This window comes from Echinops telfairi, unplaced genomic scaffold, assembly GCF_000313985.2.
Source record: "Echinops telfairi isolate 266 unplaced genomic scaffold, ASM31398v2 ScPeMD7_6;HRSCAF=24_1, whole genome shotgun sequence".
Classification (NCBI taxonomy): domain Eukaryota; kingdom Metazoa; phylum Chordata; class Mammalia; order Afrosoricida; family Tenrecidae; genus Echinops; species Echinops telfairi.
In genome coordinates, this window is record NW_022103903.1 from 14,509,071 (window position 1) to 14,520,814 (window position 11,744).

General features: G+C 41.6%; 1 protein-coding gene across 1 annotated transcript in view; it reads left to right on the forward strand.

Annotated features, from left to right (window-relative positions):
* The window catches only part of NSUN3 (NOP2/Sun RNA methyltransferase 3), an 87,313-nt gene that overhangs the window by 11,143 nt on the left and 64,426 nt on the right, over nt 1-11,744 (forward strand). The window contains exon 3 of the mRNA XM_045286261.1: nt 5,714-6,057. Within this exon, the coding sequence (XP_045142196.1) occupies nt 5,714-6,057 (344 nt within the window). The remainder of the gene's footprint in view (nt 1-5,713; nt 6,058-11,744) is intronic.

Sequence of the window (11,744 nt, forward strand, 5' to 3'; positions counted from 1 at the left end):
AAAACCAAACACCACCACCCCCACCAACAAGCCAATGACAAATAAAAACAAAACACAAGAAAGAAAAGCTTATAGTTTGTTCAAGGACTGTTTGTTGGCCTTTAGGAGTGCTTTCCGGTAAGTCTGATGGAGTGCCAAGCCCTGGCCCCAAAGTCTATTTCTGGTATTCCCTGGGGACTTCATTGCTTTGTTCCCCTTGCTGTTCTGTTGCATTCCCTTAGTGCTTTGCCTCAGTGTGGTGGGATCAGATCGGGTGTAATTCCCGCACTATGTCTCCAGTGTTGTCCCTTGTAGGACTGTGGGTCAGTGAGGGATGTTATGTCTCATAGTGGGGCACGCCATGTGCTCTTCTCTGTGGATTGGTTGCTCTGAGCGGGAATATTGTCCTGAAGGCTTGGTGGGCCAGGATGTGCTCCACTCTCTCTTCCTCCCCCTTCATATACTCCCTTGTGCTCTGATCACACATGTCCCTCTCCTGGAGCTGCAGTTTCAGTGACGTCCTCTGAAATAAATTCTTCTGGGGAGAGGGGTAGGTATCCACGTAGTTGGGATTGGGGTCGGCCCCTTAGACCTCTCCACTGGTTCCTTACTCCATGCCGATATGTTGCATTCACATCTTGGAGCACTGGGTTGAAGTTTTGTCCCTCTTTCCCTGTGGAGATATAAACAATACCCGCCCCTTGGGTGGGTTAGTGCCCTGTGCCCTCGCTACCCATTTCTTTTTAATTTTTTTCCTTTCCCCCCGCCCTTTTTAGTTGGCTACCATATGTATCCCTGGATTTGGTCTGGCCCCTGACATACTACCTGGTCTTTACCCCAGGAATGTTTGTGTACAGTAACTTTTTCCCTATGCCCTTTTGCCAGCCTCATTTTCATTCTAGGTGTTTCTACTTGTTAGTGACATGAACTTGGGAAAATTGTCAAATCTCTCAAACCCTTAATAACCTCATCCCTAAAATAAGGCACTACCTGCCTCTCAGGTTTGTTGTAATGACCAGATGAGGTGAATGGGTGGAAATAGACAAAAATACCCAAGTAAAGACAAATAGGCTATTTATTCAGTTTGGTATACCAAGGGAATCAGCACCTTGCTTGGATTTGACAGACATCAAGGGTAGGCAGGAGAGTGGGAATGCTTTATAGTGGACAAAAGGGAAAGCTTCAGATACGCCCTGGTTAGATGTTATTGGAAAGCTGGAGGGAGGCTACACAGAATCTGGGCACTTTATATGACTGGTGAGGGGCATAGAGTCAGATCTGACTCATCGCAACCTTATATAAGAACAACACAACAGAACCATGCCTGGTCCTGTAAGGCCCTTACAATCGTTACATTTGAGTCTATTGTTTGTTCAACCTGTGTCAATTCATGTAATCGAAGGTTTTCCTCTTTCTCACTGACCCGCTACCAAGCATGATGTCCTTCTCCAGGGGCTGGTCCCTCCAAAACATGTTCAAAGTATGTGAGATGAAGTGTCAACCACTAATTCTGGCTCTACTTTTTTTTTAAATCATGTTATTAGGGGGTCATACAACTCTTATCACAATCCATACATGTATCAATTGTGTAAAGCGCATTTCTACATTCATTGTCCTCATCATTCTCAAAACCTTTCCATTAGTTCTGGCTCTATTTCTATGGGCTTCTGGAAGTTCATGTCGGTTTCAATATTATTTTGCAACCCATAATGCAAATTCATCAATTGTCTGGCCTTTTTTGTTGTCCACCTTTCTGTACATATGACGTGATTGAAAATACCATTGTTTGGGTCAGGTGCACCTTAGTTTCAAAGTGACATCTTTGCCTTTTAACACTTTAAAAAAGACTTGTGCCATAGTTTTACCCCAGTGCCATATGTTGATTAATACTTGACTCCTGCTTCCATGAGGGAGTCGAAGGGGCTTGGGACAAAAACTAAGGGTGAGTATGGTTTTTAATCAAGCCCTGGTCATTTGGGGTCCACTGTTACAAAATTGCATGGCTTCCTACACTGGTAGCTGCAGATCATAGTTTGCATCTGGACTGGGTATTGCAAATAAGGGGTCAAAGTTCTGATTGTATGTATAACAGGGCCCTGTCGTGGGGAAACAGGAAAGATAGTTTTACGTTGAGGGCTCAGTATAAGCTCCAACTAGTAAAAGTTAAAGAAAACATATCCCGGAAACTTCATATGTGGGAAGTTCAGTAGGGCTGAGTTGATGTTATGAACTATCAGAAACTTAATTTCTCCTGTTGAAGGTCTTGGTTTGCCTAATTGCTAAAGAGTCCTAGTAATCTAAGATTGCTTCCTCCTGTCTTAAGTTTTTGTTTCTAATTCTGATTGGACTCTTTCTCCTAAAGTCTTTCAATGACTGTCCATCACTTAGAAATTCAAAAGCTTTATCATTTTATACTTGGCCCGTTAGGATCTTATGACCAGACTACTCTTAATTTCCTGAATATTGCCCTTGCTTCTACATCTCTTCTTACTTGTTCTGATGGAATTCCTACTATTTTTTTTTGCCATTTAATATATGTGTTAACACACAAATACCAATAGTGAATAGTGTTTCTAAACTATATATATAAGCAGTAAGCTGAAGGTCAAATGTACAGAATCTAGGGACCTTTACTAAAAGACCTGAAAATATGTGCATACATGGAGAAAACTATTATGGTTGTTATTGGAAAGACTTAATACAAAACAGATTTTGATTCTCCCCTGATTTAATGGATGGAATATAGTCATCGTCAAGATGGCTGTATCTGTAACTACTTGTGGGGGGCTTCCAATGTTCCATTATATCTTAATTCCAGTCATTCCCAAACATTTTGAAGTCCCTCAAATGCACATATATTTTGACATGTATTTTTAACTGACCAATTGACTTTAAGATCTCTTTGAAAGAAAGATCCATTGAGAACACCTTGAGAAGTCCTGACAAAGAAAAATGGACAGCTAGGCACCAACCAGTTGGCAAAGGGTGGACACATCCTCGAAGCAGGGCATTTTAGTTTACTTCCACTCAGTTCTGTTCTCACCATTACCCTATTACTATTGAACTCAAAACTCTGGTAGGTTTTCATCCAGCTTGAAAGGCAAGCTTAGGATGGACTGACAGATTTATAATAAGGCATGCATGGATTTCAGTTTGGGGTCTATTTCCTTAAAAAAACAAAACAAAACAAAACTGTGGTTCCCAAATGTAGTGCTGGGGATCAGCAGCAATAGTACCTGGAAACTTGGCAAAAATGCAAATCCTCTGGCCCTACCCTAGAGCCACTAAGTCAGAATTCTAAAGGAGTAATTCAGCAGTCTTTTCTATAGACCCTTGGGGTGGTGGAAAGGTTACAGACTCAACTAGCATCTGAAAGGTTGGTGTTTGAGACCCACCCAGAGACATTGGAAGAAAGGCCTGGAGATTCTTTTCCAAAAGATAGAGCCTTGGAAATCCTGAGGAGTGCGGTTCTACTCTGCAACACAGGGGTCACTGTGGGTTGAAATCTACTTCATCACTGTAAAGAAAGAAGTATGTTAAAGTTGCTGAGCCACTTTTTTTGAAGACAAAGCCATCCTTCAGAATGGCTGAAACAGATACACCCTCTGTACATAGAGTCACTCAAAGGAGAAATCGGTTTTACATACAATTCTCCTCCAATTGTATTTCACACCACACATTGTGAATCACAGGTGTTACATTTCAGTCCAGCCATTTCTCACACAGACACTTCCTGGGTGAGTAGCAGCTGGAATTTATTTAATTGACCATGGTTAATGAGGCTACCAAATAACTCAGCTGGAAAGGTCAGCTAATAAATAAATGCAATATTTCCTGCTGCATCATCTGTCAGTTGATGTGAGTTTGTGACTGTCAAGAGAGCTAACTCATTAGACGGAATACAAAACCAGGAAAGTAAATCTGCCGAGGGGAAACCTGCACCATCAATCCATTAGTGATTTTTAAATCATCCTTGCTTTGCAGCATCTGAGTCACCGATCCGCTCATATACCGTCACTGTGGAGTTCTTATCTGCAGTTAGGTTTCCATATTTTTTTTTTATCTCTATTAGAGGAACATGTTAGTGCACACTCCTTTTAACAACCTTTAGTGATAGTCTCCCACCGCCTCCTCACTTCCTCCTAAATACATGCACAATATTAATAGTCTCTTTTTAAGTACTGCCTCTTGGAAGACCATTTCCTCGTGCAAAGATAGAAGACTGAAATCTGTTTGCCAGGCTTCTTTGACAGGTCTATTTGACAGCACCCTGTGGCGTTGTAGGTTACGAGTTGGGCCACTACAAGATCCATAGCTCTAAGCCAGCAGCTGCTGAAAAGAGAAAGACAAGGCAGTCTACTCCTTCAATGGTTCCACTTTAGAAACTCTCAGGAAGGAGCCCTGGTGGCATAATGGGTGATGTTGGCTTGCTGACTGTAGACTCAGCAGTTTAAATCCACCAGCTGCTCAGCTTTCTGCTTCTGTAATGATTCACAACCTCAGAAACTCAAAGGGGCAATTCTACTCTATCCTGTAGGGACATTGAGTCAGAATTCCCTCTGTGGCAATGAATTTGGCTTTTGTTGTTATTGTTTAAGACCAAAAGGGTGTACTGTTAGGTTTCCCGGGTGGGAAAGACCTCGGTTCTTGGCTTCGCAAGAGAAAGAATTCACGCAGAAGCCTGGTTTGTTCACCAAGTGGGTTTTCATGAAGGACAGATGAAGTTTCAGGTTTTACAGTTACTGAACACGGACAACCTCAGCGTGACTACACACCCACACGTGGTGGCCTGAACCAGGGAGACTGCAGCATGGCCTAGTTGAAGGCAGAGGAGCAACTGAAAAGAGGGCAATGGTCTTGAAGTTCCGGCCTTTAGGGCCATAGGCCAGGGGGCGGGTCCAAAGTACTGGTTGACCCTATTGGCTGAATTAAGCCCACCTGGCCTGGTTTGGGTCTACCCCGATGTACTGCCTCCCTAGCTCAAGGGCCTGAATTTGGAGCATGGTCCTTCGACATGCTTCTTGGTCCTTCCTGCTTCTTGCTACCTAACACTACTTTGTTCTATCTCGTCACTATGAGTAGTAATGGCAGTGAGGTTGTTGTGGATGTTTTAGAATGTTGTAAAGGCAGACCAGTTTTTTCTTTTTGTAAGAGATTCTCAGGGTTGAGACTAGGGTGATGTGAGTGAAGCATTCTTCCCAGGTCCTGCGCAAAGTAAAATTTAAGAGATTCTTAAAAATGCAGTAGTCAAGATAAATAATATTTCAATGCAATTAAACAAAACAAAATGAAAACAATATATCCATGATGGAAAAAATATCAAATATCTAAATAAAGAATTACTAACAGTGTCACATAGGCAGAGTTATATTGAAGCCTGAGGCAAAAGGGGTAATATTACTGATCATGTGTGTGAAGATTTCACACATGAAAATGTATAACTAGGACTACATTCAGCCGATTCCCCTTGCCTTCGGGCTTGTCCAGACTCCTTGCATTCCTGTGGGACAGGTGGACCTGGCCTGTAGAGTTTCCAAGCCGGCACCTGTAGGAAAGCATCATGCCTCATCTTTCTCCCACGAGCACCCGATGGTTTGGAACCACTGACCTTTCCTTTATCACTTGAAGGCTTAACCAAGGAGCCAACATGGTTTTTTTACTTATTTAATTAGGAGCATAAAACGGCATTCTTTGTAAGATATAATATCGACCCCTCCTTCTTTTTCATTTCTAGGGATATACTAACATCTCCATCATGCTGGCAATATGCTGTCCTGTTGAACCGATTCAATTATCCTTTTCAACTAGAAAAGGATTTACATTTGAAGGGCTCTCACACACTCTTTCAAGGATCTTCAGCCTATTTTCCTGAATCACTGAAGTGTTACCTTAGCAGAAGTCCAGACCGAATGCCTTCTGAAAGACACCAAATGGGAAACCTGAAGAAATACTACCTGCTAAACGCTGCCTCCCTTCTCCCAGTGCTGGCTCTGGAGCTCCAGGATGGGGAGAAGGTGCTGGATCTGTGTGCTGCTCCTGGGGGCAAGTCAGTAGCTCTGCTGCAGTGTGCTTATCCAGGTAAGGGTTCACACGGGCGGTGATAGTGTTTCCCCACCAGTATCCATTTGTTTTCAATTGCGTTTAAAGTATATAGGAGAAATGTAAGATTTGAGTCTGTGGGCCTTAAAAGCTTGAAAACTACAGTATGGGGTAGAAATTATGACAGAGGGAATCAGTGTAAATGAGATCTCTTTCAGCTACTTAAACCCAACAGATAATTGGAAACAGTAGGGCAACATTTTGTCAATACCTAATTGCCTTATAATAGGTGTCCTGGTAAGCATGCCAAGTATCACCAAGTAAACATCAACCACAACACCCCTCAACCACCCCACCCCCCACCCCCGCCCGGTTTTGCCTGTGAGTCAATCTCTGCTCAGGATAATCGCATGTGCTGAGGAGGTTTTGGAGTATTGCACTTCATAGTGTCTTCATGGTGTGTGTTAGACAGGGTTCTCTAGGGAGACAAAACCAAATTGCTGATAATTTAATATATTTATTTATAAAGATAATTAGATATATAACGAGAAATGAACTGTTAAATCATATACAGATAAATATATAATACAAGAAAGAAACAGTTAAATTAGAAAGCACTACAAATGGCTCAATTCAACTCACTCCCATGAGAGAGAGTTGTGAGAGACTAGCAGTCCTTCAAGTCTAGTCTGCTGCCAGATCTTCCTCTATTTATAGAGAGAGGTAGGCTATCTTGGCACAGCAGCCAATCAGAAGGCAGGTCACCAACTGCCAGCCAGGTCACCAACTGCCAGTCCCCAGCTCCAGAGATGTCTTAAAGGGACCTCAACTTACAGCGACACAGTCCACAGGCTAGGCGTCCCACAGGTAGTGTAGCCTTTAAATTGAGGCACAGAACAAGCAAGGTAGCCGCACATTAGTCCGATGATCAAAGAGCGAGAGACAAGAAAGACGAGGCTCACGAAGCCATTTATCTCTCTGCCCTTCAGTTAATCCCACTTGTGTTTATCAGCCAGGCTGGCACAATAAACTATCTCATGGTGCAATCTTTTGGAAGTAGATCACCAGGCCTTTCATCTGAGGCACCTCTGGGGAGACTGGAACCACCCACCCATCAATGAGTAGTGTGCACCACCCAGGGACTCCTTTTACCCATGAGAATCTTGTTTAATCTTGTCCTACTTTTCTGTAGCAAAACATTTTAAATCCTAGAATACAAAGGCCAGTTTTTAAAAAAAATCATTTTATTGGGGCTTGTACAACTCTTATCACAATCCATCCATCCATCCATTATCTCAAGCACATTTGTACATTTGTTGCCATCATCATTCTCAAAACATTTGCTTTCTACTTGAGCCCTTGGTATCAGGTCCTCATTTTCCCCTCTCCCTCCTCTCTTCCGCCTCCCTCATGACCCCTTGATAATTTATAAATTATTATTATTTTGTCATATCTTACACTATCTGACATCTCCCTTCACCCACTTTTCTGTTGTCTATCCCCAGAGAGGAGATTATATGTAGATCCTTGTAATCAATTCCCCCCTTCCACCCCACCTTCCCTCCATGCTCCATGTATCGCCACTCTCAGCACTGGTCCTGAAAGGATCATCTATCCTGGATTCCCTGTGTTTCCAGTTCCTATCTGTACTAGTGTATATCCTATGGTCCAGCTGGATTTGTAAGGTAGAATTGGGATCATGATAGTGGTGGGGAGGAAGTATTTAGGAACTAGAGGAAAGTTGTATGTTTCATCATTGCCACACTGCACCGACTGGCTCAACTCCTCCCCATGACCCTTCTGTAAAGGGATGTCCAGTTAGTTGCCTACAGATGGGCATTGGGTCCCCAATCTGCACTCCCCCTCATTCACAATGATATGATTTTTTTGTTTTTTTGATGCCTGATACCTGATCCCTTTGACACCTCATGATCACACAGGCTGGTGTGCTTCTTCCATGTGGGCTTCTAAGCTAGATGGCTGCTTATTTACTTTCAAGCCTTTAAGATCCTAGACGCTATATCTTTTGATAGCTGGGCACCATCAGCTTTCTTTGCCACATTTGCTTATGCACCCATTTGTCTTCCAAAGGTCAGTTTTTGTAACGTCATCATTCAACCTCAAAGTTCTAAGGCAGTTCTATCCAATGGAAAGGTAATGTGAAGTACACATACCATTTAAAATTTTTGAGCAGTTACAGTAAAAAGGTAGTAACAGGTGAAGTGAATTTTATTTTTATTTTTTTATTTTTTAACATTTTATTAGGGGCTCATACAACTGTTATCGCAATCCATACACACATCAATTGTGTAAAGCGCATTTGTGCATCATTCTCAAAACATATTCTCTCCACTTAAACCCCCGACATTAGGTCCTCATTTTTCCCCTCCCTCCCCGTTCCCCCCTCCCTCATGAGCCCTTGATAGTTTATAAATGGGTATTTTGTCATATCTTGCCCTGTCAGACATCTCCCTTCCAGGTGAAGTGAATTTTAAGAAGACGTTTAACCCAAAGCTTTGTTGCCGTTGAGTTGATCCTGTCTGATGGTGAGCCAGTGCGTACAGAGTAGAACCAGTCCATGGGGTTTTCAAGCTGTGACATCTTGGAAGCAGATCACTGCGCCTGCCTCCTGGGGTGCCTGTTGGTGGTTCAAACTGCCAACCTTCCAACTAGTACCCAACCCTTAACTGTTTGTACCATTCATTTACATCCAAAGTTTGATACTTCAGTAAGTCATCAAAAGAATAGTTACTTATGAAATATTTTCCATTCTTTTTTCCATACAGTTTTTAAAATCAGTGTGTATTTTATACTTACAGCACACTTTTGTTCAGAGGAGCCACATTTCAGGTGCTTAATGGCCACATGTGGCAAGTGACTAAAGTTCTAGAGGATTAAAAATAAATTGACTATTCATTATTAGTACAAAAATGCTGAACTATATGTACTGTACATTTCTATATCAAAGTAAGTGGTTATTGTATATCACTTTTAGTACTGAGGTGGGACTTTTTAAATAATTAATTCAGGTCTCTTTGAGTGGATGTTACTTATGACTGAATGAGTTGGGGTTTAGCATCAATTCTAAATGGATTTTATTTTACTGATGGTTTTGTGTTTAATAGATGCAAATGCTGAACAATTTTGTTTATAAAAATAAGTGGAAATGGCAGGAATTGTGTTTGATAGTTTCATCCATTCTTTAAACTCCTGAGTTATAACCAGATTTCATCAAATGATTATTCAAGCTTCATTTCTAAGGATTAGGTAAGTCCTGGTCATGCAGTGGATTTATGATTTGGGCTGCTAAGCGTGAGGTCAGAATTTCAAGTCCACTAACCATGCTGCAGGAGAAAGATGAGGCTTTCTGCTCCTGGAAAAATTGACAGCCTTGAAATCCCCCAGGAACAGTTCTAGTAAGTCCTTGAGGGGTGTTATAAGTCAGAACTGGCTTGATGGCAGTGAGTTTACTTTTTTTAGGATTTTAGTTAAAACTATGTTATTGATGTTTTCTGTGAGAAATTATAGCCAAAAAATGTTTTTTTATTTGAGCTGAGGCTTCATTTAAGGCGCCCTGCTGGTAAAGTGCTGGGCTGCTACTGGATTACGGTAGTTGGGGTTTCAAGCCCCCGGCCATTCTTGGGGGAGAGAGAGGTGGCAGTCTGCTTCCATACAGATTGACAGCCTTAGATACCCTCGCTGGCAGGTCTGCCTTGTCCTTCTAGGACTGCTGTGAATTGGCATTCACTTGATAGCTATGGGTGTTAGAAGGAGTATTTGTTTTCACTTAGCCTCTTTGCGTTGTTTTTGTCAGTATTCTTGTTACAAGGCAAACTATTAAATTTACGTATATAATTTTTAGTATTGAACAAGGTGGAAAAGGAATGCCAGATTACCCTTTTTGAAGAGAAGACATTTTAATCCTAAATTAGTGGGCTGTGAATATTTTACAGGCTTACTGTAGGGAAGGTGATTTTATTGGGAATCCAAAGGCAAGCTGATATATCGTAGGAATTTGAAGTGGTTCTTATATCAAGGGCAATGTTTCACAGCCTGTGCTCAAGTGAAGTCACTTTTGATCTAAGCAGGACCAATGATAAAAATTTATAAAGAAGTACAGATGTCTTCATGGTGATGCTCACAGTCCAAATTAGGTTAGCTACAGTGCTTGAATTTGAGATGCTAGTTAAAGCTTTTATAAGCAAAACTTAAAATGATGGCTGCCCTAATTATGTATTTATCACCAAATTTAATTTAAGCACTAGTTTTTATTGTGGCTCAAGAGGCTTAAAGTTTATGTTTTGGATCATTTCAAAAATCAGTCTCCTTTCGTAGCTGCTCCACCTGCCATCACTTGATGGGTCATTCATATCAAGCACAGTCTTGGTGATGTCCTGCCTGGTCTTGACAGAAAAGGAGCAAACAATTCTGATTCTAAATGAGAGAATGACCTAACTTGCTGGAGTGATTGGCCCAGTTTCTTGCTGAGCTGTATACCTGCTGAGCAAACTCCACTGCATGGGTCTTCCTTAGCAGTTCACAGCAGGCCTACAGCCTACAGTGTCTGGGTTTGGGAGGTATTGGCACACGCCTCGGGTGTCTGCCTTGTTGATTTTGGAGCAAACATTTGAGGTCTTGACTATATGTACAGGCACAGGCTGTGGTGCTTAGAGAAGCCGACTCCATTGCTGGGGCCATTTCCCCAGTTCACAGCAGCCAGAGACATGCGTGGCTGGAGGAGGGGAAGAATGGTGGGAGAAGCAATTTTTCTACCGAATGTGATTCCTTGTTGATTCATTGATTTGCCACTTGTTGCTTGTCTGTTGTTCCTGCCTTTGGAAAGCCTGGTCGTCAGAATTTAAACCCTAATACAAAACAAAGAAAATTCCTCATTAAATCATGATTGGCAGATCAATTCAGCAGAGTTGCAGGCGGGATTATAGAAGTGGGAAAGGCGACCTTGATGGGCATAGTTATACTATTGCAAACTAGAAAAGTTTACAGGATAGGCTCAGGAGCCCTTCATCCACCTTGATTATGGGTTGACTCATGACCATGAAACCTGCTATCCTCCAGGAAGGTAAGGGAAAGGTGGGGGGAGAATGATCTACATATAACCCCATCCCTGGGGGATGTACAACAGAAAAGTAAGTGAAGGGAGACATCGGACAGTGTAATGACCAAACAATAATAATTTATAAACTATCATGGGCTGTGAGGGAGGGAGAGGAGAGTGAGGGGAAACTGAGAAGCTGATACTAAGAGCTCAAGTAAAAAGAAAATGTGTTGAGAAGGATGATAGTAACAAATGTACAAATGTGCTTGACACAATGGATGGATGTATGGATTGTGATAAAAGTTGTACGAGCCCTAATGAAATGATTTATAAAAAAAGAAAAGAAAAATATCCACACAAAGGCTTCTATGAAAATGATCACATTAACTTTATTCATAGTAGCCTCAAACTGGAAACAACCCAAATTTCCATCAACTCTTGAGTCAATAAACAAATATGATATTCCATTTGAAAAAAAAAGAAAGAAAGAAAGAAAAGAAACCGTGGTATCTCAATTTCCATCAAAGACATATGTAGGCAAATTCTTTTTTTTTTTTAATCATTTTATTAGGGGTTCATACAACTCTTATCACAATCCATACATACATCAGTTGTGTAAAACACATTTGTACATTCATTGTCCTCATTTCTCAAAACATTTGCTCTCCAC